Genomic DNA, 24,537 nt, shown 5'->3' with positions numbered 1-24,537 from the left:
CGCAGCTCTCTCACACCAGCAAGCAAGCAGCATGGACGCAGACTTACTGTACTGATGTTAAAGCAAGGCAGCTCTCATTGTGTCTGAATTAGCCATGTGCAAAAAAAAGGGGCAGGACTAATGCATTGGCGCACGCCATCGGGTGCTATAACACCGGCTACATCTGTATATCTCCCACAACTTCTGGTATTGTCATTTCTTTGGGGGATAAGAATTATATTATCCCTGTATTGTATTAACGGTTTCTGTATCACAATATCTGATAATAATATCAAATATATTAATGTTATTAACACTCTTTAATATATTGGACCCATGTTAAAAATGTAAATGTTCTGTACATGAACATACAGTATTCATCTGAAAGTGAAATTAAAGACAAGTACCTTTTAAAAACACTGTACTTAACTTACAAATATTTTCCATTGTAATAAAATTGGGCCAAAAACATCTAATTTCATTTTTTATTAAAAATTACCAAATTTTGAACAATTCCCTTTATTGTCCTGTACTTTTTCCCAGTACTCAACGAGTTCACTTGGGGTTATCCCATGTGAGGTAATAAGGTTGCGATAGCCACATGGAGAAAATGGCACTTTGTAATTATGAAACAAAGTGTTTGTAGGTGGAGGTGTAATATTAACTCCTTCTCTTTTCAGGCAGATTCCCACAAAAATGTCTTCTAAATACAGGTATTTTATTTTGGAAGACGAGTTTAAGATCTTTGGGGCCAAATCTGCAGAAAACACATATCCAGTTCCTGAGCAAAAGTCGGGATAGATATCTTCCGCATAGAGAGAAGGTGGCATATACCATTTGCTTTCCTTGTGTCTGTGAGGATAATCATGTTTAATAAGAAAACCAGTGATATAGTTATGTTTGGGGGGCAGATCTGGTCGAAGCAGATTCAGTAAATGTTCAGTGTTGACAAACATATCAGTGTCTGTCTTCATTACGTAGTTTGCATGGGGACAGTAGGTAGACACCCATTCCATCCCCATAATAGTTTTGATGGTCAAGTTTCTGTAGGTTTCCCGGAAGTCTTTCTGGATAATATCATGGTACTTCTGACTTTCATTCAAAATAGCCACGTGTTTGCCAGTGTCATTCACACCAAACAGGAACAAACGGATAATGGAACCTCCAGTGTCTATAGCTTCATTTCCCCATGTAATCCTGATGGCGTCTCTCTTCTCTATATCACCTGCTACTGTTGATATCAATATTATCAAGAAGGGGCTGTTCTCCTTACACTTATCCGGCTCATTAATGATATATGGAAAGGAATTTATATTCAGATATATTGATGGTAAATCAGGGATATCAAAGGAAACGCTTTCCATCAATTTCCCGGGACCTTGATCGTCTTCCTTAAATAACCCCGATCTTTGCGTCATGCTCAGAAGTGTCGCCAGTTCCCTGTCTTGTATTTGATTTGCATAGATATTCCTACGCACTTGGATGTAAAATAGATATATCATTAGAAGGCTGAGGGAGACAAAAACATATATGTACAACACAAACAGTGTCTTTTTGGAACAGATGATGAGCTTTTTATGTAATGCCATCCTGGGGTTTGCGGAGGTTAAATTTGCAGCACTCAGAAAGATTCATGGGTTGAAATTTATCCTGGAAATGCACATTTCATCTTAAAATGTTTCCTGTTATTTTCCCTGAAAATAAGAAAGAAGCAAAGGTTAGTCTTTCCAGAAATCGTTTCCCAAGTAATCAAAGTGTCCTAGTTAGAGATGGGTGATTTCTGTGGTTGGATTTGTTTTCACCACGCATCGGCCGCTTCTTTTAGTCGGCAACTCGCCTTTTGCGTATTTACTGTTATTACTGACAATTTTTGTTATTCAGCAAACCGCGTGAATCCGCGGATTGGATTCTTAGAATCCGTCAGCGGGTTGCGGAATCCGCAGATGGATTGTTACAATTCGCCAACGGGTTGTATCCAAGGACGTTTTTGGATTCATGTGCGGGGATTGAAACTGTAACCATCTGTTGGTGGATTTGACACCGCGGAACGGATTTGACACCGCGGAACGGATTTTGTAGGGCAATACAGATTTGGACTGGTTCGCCCATCTCTAATCCTATTAACAATTTCCATTTATTTTCCAATTAGGTTGCCTAAAATAAAGCCCCTTTTATGTGCAATCCCACGTAAACAGAAAAAAACATTTTGCAGAGAATTTAACATTCTTATTGGCTTCCCTAAATAATAATAATATGTTCTTTTATAGCGTTGCTAGTTTTAAATAGCACTTTACAGAGACATTTTGCCGGCACAAGTCCCTGCCCCATGGAGCTTACAATCTATGTTTTTGGTGCCTGAGGCACAGGGAGATAAAGTGACTTGCTCAAGGTCACAAGGAGTCAACACCAGGAATTGAACCAGGTTCCCCTGCTTCAAATGCTCAGTGCCAGTCAGTGTCTGTACTCACTGAGCCGCTCCTTCTCCCTAAATCTATTTTCGGGAAGTGTTGCAAGTTGATTTTGTTAGCGGCCTCTGGCTGTAGAAGTGTTTGATTATAAACTGCTTTCTTCAGGAGGGAGAGGAAGGGAGGTCCAGGCTTTGGAAACTCTTGATAGAGAGAGTGAGAGAGATGCGCGCGAAGGCACACAGATCAGATTGACTAACACACATGCTGATACACACAGAGCAGACTGACTCGCATACACATGTGCACACACTGATACACAGAGTGCAGACTTTCTCACATACACACATACGCACATACACACATACACACACACGCTCACACACTGATACACACAGAGCAGACTGACTTACATAGACACACACAGAGCAGACTGATCCATGTACACACACACAAACACTGATCCACACAGAGAAGACTGACTCACATGTACACACATAAACACATACACACTGACACACACACACACACACACACACACACACACAAACACACATACACACATACATAGCAGACTTACTGATATACACACGCACACACATACACTCATACATACAGAGCAGGCTGACTTATATACACACACATACACTGATACACACATAAACACACATACGTACATAGCAGACTGACTGATATACACATGCACACACATACACTGATACACACATACACACACTGCCACAGGAAATGCCTCCAGTCTCTTGAGGATACCAAAGATTTCAGGAGTCTCCTGCTTATTTGGGAAACTTGGCCAGACCAGATCTAGAGGTGCAGCTGACACTTTCCCTGAGTACCCATTTAGCCAGAATAATGAGCATCTCCTGGCTCACTCACAGGATGTATGTACACATTTTAAACTTGTAGCTCTATAGGAAGTCGCCTCTTTCATACCCCTTCCTGGCTGTCTCCAGCGTCCTGTCAGGTCTCGTTCGAAAGTCAAACAAATTCACAGCACGACCGTTTCACCAGCGCAATGCAACCACTTTTCCAGTGAATCACTCACAGCTACTTTTATTCACAGCGTTACAAGCAAAAAAAAACACAAGATCGCCCATTGAGCCAGCCAGAGCCTCCTCTCCTACGCCTGGCAGGCATACATGGGTACATCTGGCTTTCAATAGGGGAAATAAACAGAAAACAGGTACAGTACCTGCTGGAAAGGAAATCAGCCTCTTACATTTGATGATAATCTTTAATGCTCAGGGATGCAACACCTCCGACCTGATGGATTTAATCTATGCAGAGAAAGAAAAATGTACAGTGAAAGCACAAAACTGTGCTCCATCCCATTGTGAAACTGCACAGAATATTTCCTCTCCTAGCTCCTCCCGTGAACACCCTTCAAATCTCTCCCTGACGTCAGTGGCACTATTTAACAGGAAAGCACCTTCATATACTGACGTTGTGTTTCTTTTGATCTTACCTTGATACAATATGCTAAATGCTACAGTATTACAAGTTTGAGATATTGTGTAACGAGGACACACTGATCAGTTTATACTACAGGTCCTACATTAGGGGTGGCCAACTCCAGTCCTCAAGAGCTACCAACAGGTCAGGTTTTGAGGACATCCCTGCTTCAGCACAGGTGGCTCAGTCGTGTGGTTTGTTCTGCTGATAGAAAACACAGCTGCTCACACCAGGGCAGTGGTCTGCAACAAAATGTGGTAGCAACCGGTGTGTTTTTACAGAGGGTTCCATACATCCATAAAGTTATTGATTTAGCACAAACTCTGAACCGCATAGTGATACAGTATCTTACAAACAGTGCACACAACATATTCAAAGCACTTTAAAACAGAGATTAGTTTCCTTAATACATACCGAGATGTTTAATTTAGGCACTTTATTCCAAAGTGTGTTAATATAAATAACTACTTCATAAAACACTTCTTATTTTATTTTTTTGACATCGGCATTTATTCCTGCCCAGTGTTACCCTCTTAATTTTATATTTTATACATTGTCAATTGTGATTCTTTCCCCACAGTATAACTGCTTCTAAATGAAGAAATACAAGGTGTTAAAATATGAAAAGAGGTGTGTGTTATAGAGTCATTTACAATAGCTGCTAGCCAACAAGAGCATATTAATGCAATTGTCTAGGAATGTAATGTTCTGAACCTGACTTGATCACCTCTATAAAAGTCTGCATTGGGGATCCTTCCCAAAGTTTTCTATTCCTTTAACAAGTTAATGTTACTAATATTGATGGGGCTCCATAAAGATGGCCACCATTGTGGAGATTGACTTATGGAAATAGCAGAACATAGTGTCCTAGGTTTGCACAAACCATATTGTATCACTGTAATTAGCTTCCGTAAAAATATGAAATCATTATTATTGTTATTATTATTATTATTATTATTATTAAGCACAATACATACTGGGGTGTTTGATGCACTGTATTACTGTATAACACCCTTTATTCTAATCTGTATTAATAATCATAACTATTTCATATAGTGCATTTATTTCAAAGTGCTTCACAATTGCACCATAGGGTGCGGTAAGCAGTACAACTTTACAGACACAGTGCCTACCCTGGTGAGCTTACAATCCATGGGGTAGATTCTCAGCAGTCCGCTACATGAGGGCAAATAACATTATGTTACCTTCAGTTAACGGGGACCCTTAAAGCTAATCATATGCAGAAATAACATCTATTAGCAAAACCCCCATGGTTACGTTACCTGCATTATGGACATCCTATAAAATTTGCACTCACGTGTTTAACGTGAAATCAGAGCGCTGTGGTTATTCAAAGTTACCAATTTATGTCTCCAGGTACTCCAGATCACATAGAGGGGGGGAAATTCCAAATACAAAAAGAGGGGAAAAGCAAAATAGTATAGTACTGTTTTTAATGTTAAAAACACAAAGTATTCCACTTACATAAGTGCCTGTGTTTGAGAGCATTCAGACCACACTGGGTCACAGGGTCAGACAAAATATTCACAGGGGCTAATCTGAGGAAGGATTTACAGTGGAAACACGTGTTGGGTGATATCAGTGACCACTAAAGGAGCCCTTGTTGATGACATCTGGAGTGTAGGACAACTTTAATCAGCCCAGTACCTGCTGTGACGGCCGTGGAGCGGATGCTGTTTGCTGTGAATATTTTGTCTGACCCTGTGACCCAGTGTGGTCTGAATGCTCTCAAACAAAGGCACTTATGTAAGTGGAATACTTTGTGTTTTTAACATTAAAAACAGTACTATACTATTTTGCTTTTCCCCTCATTTTGTATTTGGAATTTCCCCCTCTCTATGTGGATCTTGAATACCTGTCTGGAGACATAAGTTGGTAACTTGAATAACCACAACGCTCTGATTTCACGTTAAACACGTGAGTTCAAATTTTATAGAACTTCCAGCATTGAAGCTAATTTGCTGAAGAAGACAATATTGCACTATTTGGTGTTTTTACTCTTTCTTACATGTCCTGATGTGATTTGCGCACCTGTTTCTCCTTCGTTTGCTGATTGAATGTGGTTTGAATTCTACGTCAGGAGCTGCACTCATTAAGGATAGTATATCATCTGTGTTACCTTTGATCTGTTGTGATATTATTTGCGCTTTATTTTTCCTTGCACATTATGGACATCCTGCATTCATTTTAACTGTACATTAATAGAAATGAAATATGAATTATTATTGTTGAGGTATGTATGGATATACATTATTGTACACCCATACGTAATACAGTCATTATTACATTATATTCCATATTAGATCACTCAAACATATAATTTTAATCACTAAAGACCATAATATACTTTACAATGTGTTTCAGACATTAATATGATCCCTAATATATCTTTGTATGACGCGTGTAACGTTTTGTAATGAAAGGGTTAAGTCCGATACTCATTTTATTGCTTGCAGACTATTCCCAGAAATAATGCTCTGATAATCAGAGTCTGGATGTGAGTAACGCCGGCTTTTGGAAGGTTCTAAATATCGCAGCGTTAATCTGTGTGCTCACAGGGAGGATCAGCGCAGTTAGGTAAACGGCCCATTACCGTGTGATTTGCAAATGTATAAATGTATGTATATCTTTATTTATATAGTGCTCTCCAGGGACATAGCGCTTTACAATACACATGACATAATCATATAACACAACGGGAATAAGCGCTCCAGCATTTCAATGAATGATTCTTACTCCTATCCCGAGCCTGGGATCTGGGTTTGTGCTGGGGAGGAGAACATTCTTGGTGAATCGCTTCCAAATTTTGGCCGAGCTATGATTCTTTGGCGAAACTGCAAATGGTTTTTGCTAAAATCTTGCAGGGAAAGTTGACAAAAGGAATTTGAAAAGTTCATGCACTGAGGCACTCCCTGGGCGTTCTGTGTAGCATTCAATTAATGCTATATATAGTAGGGATAAGAGAACATGACAATGGTAAATATAAGACGGGCAAACCCCATACCTCAAGGTGCTATTGTGCAGTGGGTGACAAAGCATTAGAGAGGGTAGGTAGGTAGGGTTAGGGCCATGGTCTTTCTGTACTCCAGCGATTCTCAACTGCAGTGCCCGAGACCCCCAAACAGTTCAGGTTTTCAAGATATTTCAGCTTCAGCACAGATGGCTCAGTCAGTCCCTGCTTCAGCACAGGTGGCTTAATCAGAGGCTCATGCTGAAACTTGGATATCCTCAAAACCTGACCTGTTGGGAGGTCTCGTGGACTGGAGTTTATACCCATTGCCTTACTGAACATGCTATGCAAGTGTCTTCTTCCCAAGGCTGCAGAATTCTGTATTTCCTTTCCTTTTATGGGAGCTAAACTGGTCTCTGGTTACAGGAAGACCGCTTCATAGCATTGGATAGGGAACCGTGTGATATTTAAATACATTGTTATAAATCCCAAGTTCAATTGACTGATATTGTATTTAGAGCACTGTGGTTGAAGTGGTTGATTCTCTGCCCAAATGAAATTGATGCCGCTCCCCAACTAATCATTTGACATCTCTGGGAGGGATCTCCGTGAAATATCGAGGAACTTTTGTGAAAACATAAAAACGTTGTATATGTTTTTTTTTAAATAAATAAATCAGTTCTGTAATATTAGATAATACTTACTGCAGTTTTAATTTTATTATTATTCAACTCAATGCCGGTTTTAATGAGTTGTAAAGTGTCCTTTTCTTTCTATAGCAGGTTGTAGCCCACCTCCCCAGCAGTGCCAGATGTTTGCAACACTTTCCCGTTTGTGATAATTTGTTGCCAAATTTCCCTGCAGTTTGAGCTGAAAACTGTAACAGTAGATAATGTTACCATAGTGATATAAGGATACATTGTAGCTGTTGAGTTACACTGACTGAAGCAGCCATTATGTTAGGCACACAATCAGGATTTTGACGGATTTATAACAGGAGCACCAAACGATTGCCAGCTTAGGTAAGAATGTAGAGTTATACACTGCCACATACTTACATATACAAAAAAGAAATAAGAAAAAAGAGGGGTGACTTTAGTGTTGCTGCTTTAAAGCACATGGAAGATTGCTCATGTTAGGACCTATATGATAAGGGTGACCACATCTGGATTTTTCCCCCATAATTTCCCCTTCCAATTTTATACATTGTGAAATCTATTTTTTTTTTCTTTGAATAACCGGTTTAAAAACAAGAAATGCAAGGGATTAAAGTATTAAACGAGACGCAATTTACAATAGCAACAAGCATGTTGTAGCTAGTTAACATAAATGAACTGTGCTCATTTCACAAATGCGTGGTGAAACCTACGCAGCCTTAACATTGCAAAGCCAGTATAACCAGACTCACACTGATGAGACCCAAAAGGTCGAAATAGCTGTCTGTGAGTAGGGTTACTGGCTATGCATCTAAACCCAGGCTGTGCTGAAAAGCTGTGTAATGCAGCATAAACGTCTAAGGGTTCCATGTAATAACGGATTTGAGGCAAAAGGTGACACAGTGTGCTCATTTGCATGTCATTTCCCAGAATCCCTGGCTGCAGTGGAAGCACTGTATGCTAGGTGATAATGGTGAAAAGCAGGGTTGCAGACCTGTCTAAGACATGTGAATGTGCTCACAAGTGACATTTGTATTTGCTATATGCTATACGGTGTAGGGTTTTTCATCATCCTATTCACCCACCATAACTTATCTAATATATATATATATATATATATATATATATATATAGAAATACAAATAAGACTGCGCCTTGTGATGTGAACCAATCCCCAGCTGAATGGTATATCAGCCAACAACTATATAAACCAATTTTTGTGAGGTGTGTTGGATACCAATCAGATGATGTGACAAGAAAGATCCAAATTTTTTTTTTTAAATTATTAAATATTATGAAAATATATATAAAGTAATAAAAAACTTAAAATAAATAAAAAATAATAAATGTATGTCTATATGTTGCTGTGATATATGAAACTGAAAGGAGTAGCATATACCACCAATGGATGGGTTAAGGGAAAAACAGAAAACAGAACAAAGTGGGGCAAAAAATAAATGATAAATACAAATGCATAAACTGATGAAAAAAGTACAAAGTGTATGGATCAGTGGTAAGATCTTGCTGCAACCAGGAATATGCTGCTTTCCACGGGGAACCAACGAATTCCAAGCCAATCTGTACAATAACACAAAAAAGAAAGCGCCCGATTCTAGTGCAATATGTCCAAAAAAAATCACATTTATTTCCCTAAAAAAATCCAACAAAATGCTAACTCACAAACAACAGATTAAAACAAGCGTTTTATGAGATATATTCAAGCACCGGACGAGGATACAGCTACTCAGCTCACTCCGTGTCGTCACCGCATGAATCTGCAGGGCTCCACTGGGTCTCCGTTCAGCAGGAACTCAGGAAGCGACACTGTGGTTCAGATAGTCCTCCGGAAACATGGCTGGTGTAAGACAAGTTCCGGGTACAAATGTGTACTGTGTCTGAGCTGGAAAATAGTTGCCTCTTTCATAAATTGAATCCAAGATGCAGAAGGTAAGTGTCCACTTCAGCAACGCAACATACACCCTACGCGTTTCTTCACATTACGTGATTTCATCAGGGGATGGATCTAGGATGTAGCATCATTAGTATATATAGATAAAACAGTCCAATCAGAAGAATCTAGCTAATTAATTTGATTAGTACCAGTTGAGGAAGACTCATGTTACATAACCCTTTGTATACCATACAAAGATCATGCTAATGGGTTCACAGCAATATAATGTGACAAACAATGAATGACAAATACAGAAATATACATTAAATAAAAAATATATAAATAAAACCTATCGTTATATAACCAGTCAAATAAAGGCAAAAAAATATATATATATATATATAACAAATATAAAGATATGGAAAGAGTGTAATAATGACTCCATAGTGTTTGTATGGAATCTATATAAAAACTCTCCCTCTCTCTCATGTGTTTGAATGTAACTAAGCAATATCTATTTAGTCTGTGATAAATTACATTGCTGTTAAACACAGAGCTATATAAAGGTACAGTATATATAAAAAAGGAAAACCTCTCTAGTAAAATGAATATAAAAAATAAAAATGAAAAATAAAAAAATAACAATGGCAAAACTATTTAAAAGCAGCAACATGCAAAAATGAGAGAGAGAGAAAAGGAAAGGGGGAAGGAGGACTAGAATGAAATACAAACATGTATATAAACACAACATTTATATATTAAAAAATGTATGAATATATAATGCAAAGAATATTTTCATATAACAGACATTTGTATTTCGTAGTAGATGTAGATTAGAACAAATTGTCCAATTTGGTCAACTCAAATATAGATTAAAATAACTAGATGACAATAAATACTATTCATTTGAGAGGGGCTCGTATGAGAGAACCAAATTAGTATAAGGATAAGATAGACAGATGGTTTACGTAAATCTGTCAAATGATAGAGAGACCATTATTGCAGAAAGGGACTAAATATATCATCTAGTATAGATGATGGTCAAGTAGTGAGATCACATGAATGTATGGATGTCAAAAACCCGAAAATACAGGTAATGAAAAGAGATAAAAGGGGATATAAGTATAATCCACTAGTATATGATAAAAGTGGTCAAACAGGGAAGGGGGGAGGGAGGGGGGCGGACAGGGAAAGAAAGAGGTAAATGAACCGAGGGTTTGTATCCGAGATCAAAAGTAAATTAAAATAAATCCAGACTATACTAAACAGTCCACTCAACCCATAGATGCTGGAAGAGACTATAGTAGTGGTGCTTATATATTAAAAATGAAGTTAAAAATATATATGTAATGTGTATAATTAATGATGTGATATTAAATATGTGAAGGATAAGTGTGACTATAAATTAACATGTATTATAAAATTATAAGAAGTGCCAATAAAATGAATATATGGTGAAGAGATAATCTATTTATATATATACATGAATAGTGTAAGTGACATAAAAATATATATTGATACTGAATAGATGTGCAAGATGAGACCCTCACGAGACTGACACAGAGGGGACATGTGAACATGTCCAAACCAGACCTCTATGTCATGTCAACACTTATGGCTACCATCGCCAGCTACACTACTGTACTAATATCAATGCAGTCGTTTAGGCCATCTGGAGCCAAAGTCCCCAAAACATAAATCCAATAGGTCTCCCATAAGTTGAGAAGTTTATGCCTATCTCCATTTAGTAAATTGGGATTAATGACTTCAATACCCATAACTGCCAATGATGTAGGATCCTGATTGTGTTTGGATAGATAATGGCGAGACAAGCTGTGAGTTTGTAACCCATGTAGAATGTTTCTCCGATGTTCTAGGAACCGTGTACTTTGGGGGCGTGCAGTTCTTCCGATATACTGAATACCACATGGGCATGAAATGGCATAGACCACAAAGGAGGTTAGACAATCGATGTGTCCTTTGACTAAGTGTGAAGAACCATTGGAATGAGATGAGATGGAATTTGATGTTTTCAGATGCTTGCATGTTAGACATCTTGCACGCTTACAAAGAAAATTGCCGTTGGATGGTTGTTTATTTTTAATCAATTTTTGATCAGCGGCCTTTAGTCTACTGGGTGCCAATTGGGATTTAATATTCCTAGCTTTTTGAAACACGACTGGCGTCCTGGAAGGTAATCTGTTACCAATAATGGGATCGTTTAGCAAGATGTTCCAATGAGAATTCAAAATAGACTTAATCTTGGAGTGAGCACAATTATATTGAGTAATAAAGCACGGAGATTTATAGTTGTTAGTTGTTGTATCAATACACTTACTACTTCTATCTTTAATTTTTAATTTTGATTTCTCCAACAGTTCTTTCCTGTCAAGTAGCCCTATTTGCCTAAAAGTATCTGTCACAGTGGCCCTATTGTATCCTTTGGCCACAAATCTATCAACGAGACTAGCCCCCTGGATCATATAATCAGAGTCAAGGGAACAGTTTCTCCTGACTCTGAGAAGCTGGCCCCTGGGGATATTTTCCAACCAGCTCTTATAATGGTTGCTCGTGTTATGTAGGTAACTGTTGGTGGCTACTTTTTAAAAAAAAGTTTTAGTTATGATTTTATTTTCCAAATTTACACTCAAAACTAAGTCGAGAAAATTGATTATGTGTGTGTTCATTAACTTCAAATGTGAATTTTAGTCCCATATTATTGATGTTGAAAGTTTGAAAAATATCTATTAGTTCTTGTTCCTCTCCATCCCAAATAAACAAAAGATCGTCTATGTAGCGGCCATAGAACACCAGTCCAGCCCCCAGCCTAGCATTCCCCCACACATGGGTGCTCTCCCACAGCCCCATGTATAGGTTCGCATAGCTGGGGGCAAACCTGGGGCCCATGGCCGTACCACAGACCTGTAAATAATATTTGTCCTCAAATAAAAAATAATTATGTTCCAAAATAAACCGTATAGCTTTTGTAATAAAATCTCTTTGAATGATGTCCAGTTTTGTCTCCATCTGCAAAAAATATCTGACCGATTGTATTCCTTTTTCGTGATCTATGCACGTGTATAGAGAGGCCACATCACATGTGGCCCAGATGTATGTGGACTTCCATGGAATTTCAGAGATGGAGTCAATGACGTGCAGCGTGTCCCTAATATAAGATCTTTGTTTTGCCACAATTGGCTGTAGATAATAATCTACATACTGTGACACGCTGGACGTCATCGACTCCACCCCCGACACAATCGGTCTGCCCGGTGGTGTTATCAGGTCCTTATGGATTTTTGGTAAATGGTAGAATACCGGTGTTCTAGGATGTCGTTTAAACAAAAAATCAAATTCCATTTTATCAATTATGCTTAGGGACTGTGCCTCCAATAGTAGTAATTGAAACTGTTTTTGGTAATCTAGTATTGGATCCTGATCCAAAACAATGTAGAATGCATTATCATCTAGAAGGCGGTAGGCTTCCGCCACATAATCTTCCCTATTCTGCAATACGATTCCTCCTCCTTTATCCGCTTGTCTAATAATTATGTCACTTTGTTGACTAAGTTCTTTTAAAGCACGTAACTCATTTTTATGTAGATTTTTTCTCTGTAAGGTGGGTACATTTGTGCATAATTTTTCGAAATCCCTTAGAACTAAAGTATAGAATGTGTCTATAAAACCACCTTTAGAGTGGTAAGGGAAAAAAGTTGATTTGGGAATAAAGGGAGAATGTACAATTTTAGGTGTATTCATTTCGTATGTATTTTCATTTCGCAATGGATTATCTATAGTTAGACTTCCTAGATTTAATGCCAATGGAGGATTCAAAACTCCTGTTGACAGTTGTGTAGAATATTGTGAAACACAATCCACGTTTTGTTTTTGCACCATAGGAACGAAATCCTCAGTACCCAGATTCTGTGTGGAATATTGTGAAAAATAGTCACAATCTGGTTGTGGCACCATAGGAACATCCAAGATACCAACATCCAATGACAACTCGTATCCACTCATTTGTGTGGTGCCTGACATTTGCGATGTCATAATTTTGATATAGTTTAATTCCTGTGTATTAAAAATGATTTCTTTTTCTTTGTTTTTCATTGCAAAATGTCTCATGAGGGTTATCTTTCTTACATACCTATTCAGATCTACAAAAAGACTACATTTCTCAGGTGTGCTACTAGGTGCAAAAGATAGTCCCTTAGCCAACAACAATGTATGGTGGGCTGATAGTATAAAGCTGGACAAATTAAAAATACCATGACTCTCCGGCATCAAAACCCTCGGTCTGCTTGCCTCCTTTCTTTGCTGCTGCCGCCTTGATCTCCTTCCTCGCTGCTTCTTTTTCTGCGGTTGATGTTCGACTGTGACGTTTTGTCCCATAGTGAGTAGGTCTTCCCTTTCTCCGTTACTTCGTGTTGACTCAACAGCTCTAAAAAAGAAGCAGTATGAGATGTGGGGTTTTTTGAGCTATTAAATGGTCTACTCAAATCTTTGGGTAATGATTTAGGTATAGCCCCACTGGTATGACCTTTATCTTTAGATTCAGGGCCAATAGTTGCAGAGGATAGTTCCTCACATAGAACCTCAAATTTGTTCTCTATTACAATAGGTTTAGGAGATATATAATTAGAATTCGTACTATTACTAGCCCTTGCAAAGTGTTTAAAAACTTTGGGTTTGGAGGTGTTAGTATAACTTGATTCCTTGCTTTTATCTCTTTCCTTACTTGATTTACGTCCCTGCCTATGTGGAGTGTGATGATAAGAACCATCCCTTTTGTTACGCCTCCAATCTCTCACTCTATCTGTGGCGTAATCATTAATATCTCTTTCAAATTTGTTATCCTTACGTTCCAAAATTTCCTCCTGACCCTGACACCTCCTCATATATAAGTACTCTTTTGTCAACCAAACTGTCCAATTCTTTAAATTCTTCACTCTCCACAAATGGAGTGAGGGTTTCTTGTACTTCCTCAATTTCCTTTGCAATAGTTATCAACTTTACTTCATGGTATGTTATAAGAAGTCGAATTAAAGAAAAGGAACAGTTTTCTAAAGTCTGGTTCCAATTTAATTTAAACTGATCATCAGTTTCAAAAGTAGGTTTTTTGTTAATTCTTAAACCTCTTGGAACCAGTTTTTCATCTAAATATTTCACAGTTTTTTATTTTTCATTTTTATTTTTTATATTCATTTTACTAAAGAGGTTTTCCTTTTTTATATATACTGTACCTTTATATAGCTCTGTGTTTAACAGCAATGTAATTTATCACAGACTAAATAGATATTGCTTAGTTACATTCAAACACATGAGAGAGAGGGAGAGTTTTTATATAGATTCCATACAAACACTATGGAGTCATTATTACACTCTTTCCATATCTTTATATTTGTTATATATATATATATTTTTGCCTTTATTTGACTGGTTATATAACGATAGGTTTTATTTATATATTTTTTATTTAATGTATATTTCTGTATTTGTCATTCATTGTTTGTCACATTATATTGCTGTGAACCCACTAGCATGATCTTTGTATGGTATACAAAGGGTTATGTAAAATGAGTCTTCCTCAACTGGTACTAATCAAATTAATTAGCTAGATTCTTCGGATTGGACTGTTTTATCTATATATACTAATGATGCTACATCCTAGATCCATCCCCTGATGAAATCACGTAATGTGAAGAAACGCGTAGGGTGTATGTTGCGTTGCTGAAGTGGACACTTACCTTCTGCATCTTGGATTCAATTTATGAAAGAGGCAACTATTTTCCAGCTCAGATACGGTACACATTTGTACCCGGAACTTGTCTTACACCAGCCTTGTTTCCAGAAGACTATCTGAACCACAGTGTCGCTTCCTGAGTTCCTGCTGAACGGAGACCCAGTGGAGCCCTGCAGATCCATGCGGTGATGACATGGAGTGAGCTGAGTAGCTGTATCCTCGTCCGGTGGATGAGTATATCTCATAAAACGCTTGTTTTAATCTGTTGTTTGTGAGTTAGCATTTTGTTGGATTTTTTTAGGGAAATAAATGTGAATTTTTTTGGACATATTGCACTAGGATCGGGCGCTTTCTTTTTTGTGTTTTTGTATATATATATATATATATATATATATATATATATATATATATATATATATATATATATATATTTATACAATAGGATAACAGAAACCATATGACCAAAAAAGAACCAGAAATGGTAAAATAAAATACTGGAATGAAAGTCAAAAAATGAATAAAAACTGGAGACTCCAGGCAGCTCTTCACAGGACTACACCAAATCCACCACACAATCTTCCAAACAAAGGCTGCGGCCCCGCTGGCACTGAGCATGCTGAGCGGGCGGTGCTTGGCGAGGTGACTTGCATATATATATGCAATCCCCGCTCACGCGATCCGCGCCCGCGTATTTGCGGGCACACACGCGATAAATAACATTTTTATACTTACCCGCTCGCTCAATATTCTGCAATGCCGTCCCACTCCTCCCCCCCACCCCCCCGCACGCGAGCAGACGCCGGACACCCGCCACGCAGGACACCCGCCACGCATGCTTTGAGCGTCAGCGCTAGCGGGGCCGCAGCCAAAGAAGGAGAGCGCAAGATCCATAGCCAGATTCTGTAAAAATAAAACAATTTTTTGACTCCAATAAAATGATTTAAAAACAAATTGTATGATGTTTATATCTCACAGTGGAACAAACTGTGATCATAGAGTGACTGTCTGTGTCATGGTGATAGAGGATATTACGTGCCGATTTTACACTGTGCAATGCTCACATCCTGACTAGACCAAGGAGATTTTAAGCAAACTAAAATCCACAGAGGCATCTGCCACCTAATCGTTAGCCAAAAATAAACCTTATTCAAGATGATTGCAGTGGTGGTGATCTTAGAACATGTTGTTGTTGTTTTCTGTTAATCAAATATTTTTAACAAATTCATCTCATCATGTTTCAGTTTATTATCCAATAGTTGATATCACAGATCTACTAATCCGATTGGATTTTAGATAAAAGAAGTATATGTGAATCCTTCAATACGTCCAAAAGGGCTCAATGTTTTTAATTTATAAATCCATTCTCACTCACTTCTAAGAAGCTTTTTCCCCTTCTTAAAGGGAAATGAAGCACAGCCATTCTGATTGGCTGGCTTCATTTCCTTTACATGACGTCACCAAAAAAAAACTGCATATGGTTTTCACTGGCCAATCAGAGCCGTGGGAACCATTTGCTGAAAATGTGGTGATGTAGGCCTATAAAAGACTATGCAGCCTCATTTTATGGCAAGAAGCCGAGGAGGAAGAACCTCCTCCTCCAATTGGAGTACAAGGGCGTACCTTCGGAAGATACAGATGAAGAAGAAGATACAGATTAAAACCCTAGAAGACCCCGAAAGTGAAGAAAAGGGATTATAATTTACAGAAGAAAAGAAAGAAAGAAGAAAGGGATTTTGGATTTTTTTTACCTGTGGGCCGTTGCTGTTCCGGATTGTGGATTGAATCGAGAGCATGTGGTGACCACGGGAATCGGAAGGTGAAGACATCTAAAGGTAAGGAAAAATATTGAATGTATGTTATTTTTATTTTACAGGTTTTTTATTTTATTTTTATTGTGATTGTATTTTTTTTAAAGCCCATTCATTGCCACTGTATGTATGTATGTCTCTTTATGGATATATACATAAATAAATACATACAGGGACAAGCAATGGTTGTTTTGACAAATGCTTGCTTTTATGTATTTTACATGTATATGGGTAATTTTTTTATTATTATTATGCTCTTTATTTAGTGTTTGTATTTAGTATGCTGGCGTTTTTGGTGGTGTTTTAATTTGTTTATTTCTGGCTTTTGATTGGTGTTTGCTTTTTAATGTTGGATTATTTTGTGACTTTTGTTTTATAATAATGCAGTTTATTTGAATATTTATTTTATTTATTCATGGTTTTGTTTTGGTGTTTTAATTGTTTATTCTGGTCTTTATTTTGGATTTGATTAATTGATTAGTGTTAATTTTGTTGTGTTTACTTCTTAATTTGTTTTTATTTTGTGATTGTTTGGAATGCATAGGAGATTGTTTGTAATTTTTTTTTTAAAGTTGACCATTGACTGGCATAGTGTTAAATCTTGCTAATATTATATGGACATGATCTACCCACTGTGCCATTCAATTGTTTTATTGCCATTTGTTATGTATTTAGTTGGCTATGTGCTGCGTTTTATTTGGCAATGTTATGTGTTTTATTTTGTCCTGTTTTATTATTCCTTCACCATTTCTTGCTATAGTGGGAAATCATGCCCATATTATATGAGCATGATGTACCCACTGTACCAATGAATGGTTGAGGGTGGGTATAGTGGGTCTGGGGTGGGTGGTTAGGCCTCTTGGGTGGGTAGCAGGGCAGGGTGGGTTAATCCCTTAATTACTATAGCGGTTAATAACCGCTAAGGTGATTAAGGGGCTTGGGGACCTTAAATTGTATTAATTATGTATTCTTGCTGACATCGGAGGACATGGCCCTGCAGTAAGCTGATGAGGATGAACTTCACATTGCCAGGGGTAAGCAAAACTGTTTTTATTCACTTTATTTATGCAGCATGGCTAATGTTGTGTTTAATAATGGGCAAATAATCTATTATCCATATCTGGATAATAGTAATTTTGCACATTACTGTACTGTATCTGTTTGGTTGGTGGGGGGGCTGTATTTATTGAAATGTAGGCCATGTTTTAGTTTTTAAAATACAGGATTGGTACCGCAGGCCAGTGGGGACCCACGGAACCACTCGAGGACCCCTGGACGCCCATGGCTACCATCCAAGGACCCCGGATGGCCAAGGGGACCACCTGAGGACCCACGCACACCTGCGGGAAAGAACCGTGGACCTGCAGGGACCACCCAAGGGCCCCCAAGCCCCCATCGGAACAACCCAAGATCCCCCAGACCCCTGTGGGAACCACCTGAGGGCCTCCAGACACATTTGGGGATTACCCGGGGACCCCCAGACAACTACGGGGACCATCCCATTGGGGCCCGCAGGGACCAGCTGGAGGCCCACGGAGCCTAGTGGGGACTAACCAAAGGTCCACAGACACCCGTGGATACCTTCCTGGGTGCACTGTGGGGCCTGCGGACACCGGTTGGGACCACTCGGGGACCCTCGCTGGACTGGGGTATTAATTGTGTGTGTAAAAAAATAAATCATGGTTTTACAGTATGTGTGGGTAGAGGGGGTGGGTTGTGTATTGGTGTTTATTAGATATTGTAATGGTTATAGGGGGCATAGGAGGTTGGTAGTAGGGCTGTTATGTGTATTTTTTTGTATTGTGGGTAGGGGGGTGGGTGAAGGGGGTATTAGCCCCAAGGATGGGTGTTTAGGCTACCGGGTGGGTAGCTGGAGGGGTTAACCCCTTCATTACCTTAGCAGTATTAACCGCTAAGGTAATGAAGGGGTTAAGTCCAAGCGCAACCCCCCCCCCCCGCAAGTCCTAAACACCCACCAAGGGCCAAATACCACCTTCACCCACCCCCGCTACACACAATAAGCCTGGCACAGGTGTTTAACCCCTTCATTGCCTTAGCGGTTAGCTTCTAAGGTAATGAAGTTGCCTGTAAATGCATTTTTCATGCATCTGATTCATGCCGGGGGTCTCCGGTACTGATATTAATGGATATAAGCTCCGGAGATCCGGCATCAATCCAATGCAGGCAACATGCATTTTTTTTTAAGTCCCCTCTCGTCGCCCATCTCCAGCTTCTTCCCACCTTCTTGCCAACTTTTTGTGGCGGGACGATTTAGAGAAGAAATCTCAATTACAAAGTGGCGATTAGCAATGATAAGCTGATCAGGGCATATAGATTTGAGCGTGTTTGAAAAACTGTCGATCAGTAGCGAAAAGTGGCTTATCGCCGCGCGTCTTCCGATTTTTTTTCGACAAAAAAACCCTGCGATTTTTGCTCTTATCGCCAGCTTATCGGGGCTTACTGAATCGCAGTAGGCTTTTTTGGCGGGAAGCTGGCGATAAGTGGCTTACTTCATGAGGCCCTGAATATACATCATATTTCTGTGTTAGAGAATGGATTGTCCTTTTCACCTACCAAGGACTTCAGATTTTTTGAAAGGGTTAAAGATCTCAATTTGTTTTCACGCAAGCTTCTACTTCATAAATATCATGCAATCAAATCTAGACGTCAATTAGATACTGTAGGTATTACAGCACAAGATCCATTGAACATGGATTCCCTTACATCTCTTCTTGATGACAATGAGAGGACTAACACTTCCCTAACAGGCCCATTCCCTAACTTAAGACTTAAAAGTTAATTTACACCATTAATGGTGGTCTGCCCTCAGGTTGAGGTGTTTACAGATCTCGTCACACAAGATCTTGAAAGACTACAACCCAGCTACCCACCAATGAACAATATTTCCAAGGCTCAAAATATTGTTCTTAAAGCGCTAACGTCAAATAAGGAAATAACAATAAAACCATTGGATAAGGGTGGGAACATTGTTGTAATGGACACCAATGTTTACATCAAAGAGAACAATAGGATTTTGAGAGATAAAACCAGCTACCCCATTTTAGATTGTGACCCAACACTTAAATTAAGGCTGAACTTCAGTCTATACTAAAAAGTTTTTTGGATAAAAAGGAGTCTGAATTCATGAATGTAAGAACACCAGCCATTGCTACATTCTACACACTCCCAAAAATCCACAAAAATCAACAAAATCTTCCAGGCCACCCAATTGTTTTGGGTAACAACAATCTTACGGAAAACAGTAGTGCATATTTGGACAAAATTTTACGTCCATTCGTAACATCATTGCCATCTTATGTCAAAGATACCAAAGGTAATCTTTTGAGATTGAATGATATTACAACTAACCGTAATACATTACTAGTAACACTTGACGTTGAAGCTCTATATTCGAGCACTATACACACTTGGTAGCCTGTGATATTTTTCTGTCCACCAAAAATTGCGGTTTTACTCAACATAATACTTTTATGATGGAATTACTCCAATTTGTCCTTATCCACTATTATTTTCTTTTTGACGGGACCATCTACCACCAGACCCAGGGCACAGCTATGGGCACATCATGTGCACCCACATATGCTAATCTGTTCCTGGGATGGTGGGAGGAAAATTTTGTATTCATTGAAGACCTTCTCAAATTTTCTGTTCATTCTGAAATATGGCTAAGATTTATAGACGACATTCTCCTCATTTGGAATGGTCCAGAAGCACTGCTTAAGGAATTCCTTAACACTACTGAATGCCAACAATTTAAATTTAAGATTTACATCTGACTACATCATTAATGAAATTACATATTTAGACTTGAAAATCAGTAAGGATGAGAATAACAAAAAACAGACAATTGTATTTCGTAAAAAAAAAACCTGCAACTAACAGTTTACTCGAATGCAAGTCTGCATCCACCATCTTTAATTAGGGGTAGACTCACAGGCCAATATTTGCGACTCAGATGCAATTACTCTAGCAAGCAAGAATTCTGCAAACAGGCCCAGGACTTAAGACAATGACTCCTAGATCGCGGTTACACTCAGGGCAATTTAAAACGTGCCTTTAACCGCGCACTCAATAGCAACAGGAACACACTTCTTCTCCCCAATGTAAAATCCCCAAAATTGGAGATTCGTGGCATAGGAACGTACAATTACTGTTGGAAGTCCATCAAATCCATCTTTGCAAAACATTGGCACATCTTAAGATCCAATGATGATGTGGCCAAAATACTCCATCATACACCAAGCATTACTAGTAGATGCTATAAAAATCTACACATTGACTTGGTTCATAGCCATTTTCAAAGGTAGCCTACAACCACCTGGCTAACATTTACACTTACAGTAAGGCCTTATCAATGTAAAAGTTGCAAAGCGTGCAAATTCATCAAGTCAACTAAAATGTTTTATAGTACAGAAAACTCCAAACAATATGAGATAATACATTTTATTAATTATAAAACTTACACAACTTATGTTGTGTACCTCATCATCTGCAGCTGTGGTTTATGCTATGTTAACAAAACGATCAGAGCATTTCGATGCCTTGTTCTTGAGCATGTGAACTCCGTTGCCAATGAACAGGATACCCCAGTGGCACGCCATGTAAATTTGGTTCATACTGGTGATGTCAAATGCTTGACCTTTATAGGCACAGACCACCTTATTGGCAATATTAGAGGAGGAGACTTAAACAACAAACTTCTCAGGCAGGAGTCTGAGTGGATCTATAGGCTTAAGACACTGAGTCTAGGAGGACTCAATGAGGGTTCACATATACTCCGTTCATCTGAGGCATATGAGTATGTCAATCCTGGTTTCTTTGCAATTTTATCAGCTCATTAGTTACAGTACTCACTCTATTATATCCATATATATCGATTCTGCACATCTGCCAAAAACTGGATTTTAGAGCAGAACTGCCATAACCTCAGACAAGTACTCTTATACCCCAGTAATAGCATTATATTTCAAGGATTCTGTAACATAGTTTATCAGTACCAACAATCTGTCTATTTACATTTATATGTGTCTACATACCGTGTTCAGAGGACTGCACATGATACCAATGTATTACAGCTTTTCATTGGCTACACAAGCGCTTTGACATCACTTCATTGATTGGCGCTTGGTAGCCATGGCAAAGCAAACATTATTTAAATCACTGTAAGCATCCTCTACTTACTAACCTGCCCGGTAGGCCTGCCTGCGTAGGGCGTACAACATGCTTACATCACTACAGGGAAGTACCTTGTGTCTGTGTCTTTCCGCATACAGGTATTTCTGTGATACTTTGTATTGCATTGCTGTGTGCAATAATCACATTACGGCTAACTGGCATTATTGATACATTGTCTTTAACCCACACTCTACCTACCCTGTTTCGCTGGTTCCGTTAAATGGTCCTTCGGTGTTTGTATTTTACACAGAGAGATTGTATTTGGCAGTAAAGGGGTTTAGAAGTCATGTATATACAAGCTGCTGCTTGGATTTATATTTAATATGGAGTAGTTTCAAGGTTTGTGTTAAATATACCTTCTCATATGGTTTTTTTCATCTACTGTACATAGCTTAACCTTGGTTTTATTATCCATTTGCATTCAGCAACAAGTTATTTCCATACATCTATGGATTCACTTACCATATTTGATTGCTTGCGATTATTCAGTTTCACACACTGTGGCTAATTGTATATTTGAATTGGATGAGCATTAATACTGTGCAGTGATGTTGGAGCTGTGTCATGCTTCTCATGGCTTTTATACTTAGATTGTTATCACAATTTATTATAATCTGTATGCACACATGACTATGTTCATTCATTAGAGATCAATTCGACACAGTGGTAAATGCACTTATGTCATCTGCATGCTTCAGTTTTGCATTGACTGTCACACTATGGGGAGCTGTGCAATTGGATTAGATTAGCAATAATATTATGCAGTGATGTTGAAGCTGCGCCATGCTCCTCATGGCTTTTATATTTAGCTAGTTATCACAGTTCTCTCTGCCGTCCATACCTCATGTCTGCCAAACACAGATTATTCATACACAGTGAATGACGAGTGTACATTATCTACGTGCATGTGCATTGTATTGAGCTCTATATTGTTTTTATATGATCATCCAAATAGATATCAGGTCTTTAACACCAACAAAATTGACACACGGACACTGTTCATTTCCTGTATTTTATTTGTTTATTTTAGACATATACACTTTAATATCATTATAAGCATGTATAGACATATTCTTTTTATATCATTAAAAGTTAAGTCTAAACTGCCTTTGAGTGCACCATCAAATGTGCTTCTTTTTGGAGGGTAATTGTATATTTCAGTTACTCTCTTGTTTTTATAAAACGTTACAGTTTTTACATTGATATGTGCCTTTCAGTGAAGAAGTCAGCCAAGCTGTCATAGGCTTACGTTGGAAGTGGCTATGCATTAGCTCGTCACATTAGTCTTTTGACCATCTTCTTGTGATACTTGGGGTATCCTTAAGTACTTTGGACTGATCTTCGTCGGCTTAAGGATATGCCAGTGTTTAGCAAAGATGGACTTGATGTGCTTCCATCTGTAGTTGTAAGTGCCTATGCAACGAATTTCTGTGATGGCTGATTTAATGTTCGGTGACAGAAGTAAATCTCTATCACTGCTAAACACCCGATTGTAGGCACATTTCAAATTTGCTAAAGGATAACCGTGATTAAGAAATCGTTCTTTTAAATCAAGAGCTTGTTTCTGAAATTCATTTTTAGTTGAACAGTTGCGTCTAAGGCGCAAACATTGTCCTGTCAGGAACCCTTTTAGTAAAGACGGTGGGTGTTGGCTAGTAGCGGTCAATAAGCTGTTGTGGCAGTTTTTTTGCGAACACTGTTTTTTGCGATACTGTGGTCTGAATCTCGTTGTTATCATCTTTGCTGATTCTCATATCTAGAAAGGTAATCTCTTTCATGCTGTAGTCAGATGTTAATTTTAAATTTAAGTTGTTTTGGTTTAATATTGCAACAAATTAACTGAGAATTAATTCTGGACCATTCCAGATGAGCAGGATGTCATCACTGAATCCTAGCCATAATTCAATGTGATCTGTATACTTCTGAAGCTCTTCGACAAACACATATTGATACTCCCACCAGCCCAGGTACAGATCGGCATAAGTTGGAGCACATGATGTGCCCATCGCTATACCCGGGGTCTGGTAGTAGTATGTGCCACCGAATAGAAAGTAATTATGTCTAAGGACAAACTGTAATAAATCCATAACAAACTCATTATGTAGTTGGTAACCACAATGTTTAGTAGACAGAAAATGTCTGCAGGCTATTAGCCCATTTGTGTGTATTATACTTGAATATAAGGATCCCACGTCCAAAGTGACAAGGTGTGTTCTTTGTCCGTATGGATGCCGTTCAGTTTGAGGTGCGTGTCTTTTGTATCCTGAATATAATAAGGTAGAGAAATAACAAATGGATGTAATATTTTATCTAAATAGATTCTGCTATTTTCCATCAAGTTGTTATTGCCCGATACTATCATTATGCCAGGGTTTTTTGTTGATCTTTATGTATTTTTGGCAGCGTATAAAAAGTTTC

The 24,537-nt window shown here is 38.4% G+C and overlaps 1 protein-coding gene across 2 annotated transcripts; it reads right to left on the bottom strand.

The window, feature by feature from the left end:
- Positions 1 to 452: 452 nt before the first annotated feature.
- LOC142503402 (beta-1,3-galactosyltransferase 2-like) lies at positions 453 to 3,770 on the bottom strand. Of its 2 annotated transcripts, none has more exons than XM_075615523.1 (2): positions 3,595 to 3,770; positions 453 to 1,673 (listed from the first exon to the last, which is right to left on the bottom strand). In XM_075615523.1, exon 2 carries the CDS (start codon positions 1,566 to 1,568, stop codon positions 468 to 470), a length of 1,101 nt encoding a protein of 366 aa, XP_075471638.1. In that variant the 5' UTR covers positions 1,569 to 1,673; positions 3,595 to 3,770; the 3' UTR covers positions 453 to 467. The 2 variants fall into 2 exon arrangements, with proteins under 2 accessions (XP_075471638.1, XP_075471639.1); XM_075615524.1 differs by having other exon boundaries at positions 3,622 to 3,770.
- Positions 3,771 to 24,537: the final 20,767 nt, after the last annotated feature.

Source organism: Ascaphus truei, chromosome 10 (genome assembly GCF_040206685.1).
Source record: "Ascaphus truei isolate aAscTru1 chromosome 10, aAscTru1.hap1, whole genome shotgun sequence".
Taxonomy (NCBI): Eukaryota; Metazoa; Chordata; class Amphibia; order Anura; family Ascaphidae; genus Ascaphus; species Ascaphus truei.
Note: the sequence above shows the minus strand (reverse complement) of the source record. Positions and strands in the feature narration are given on the sequence as shown.

Coding starts and splice junctions, on each gene's coding strand:
- LOC142503402 (XM_075615523.1), bottom strand. CDS start 1,568: ATGGCATTACATAAAAAGCTCATCATCTGTTCCAAAAAGACACTGTTT.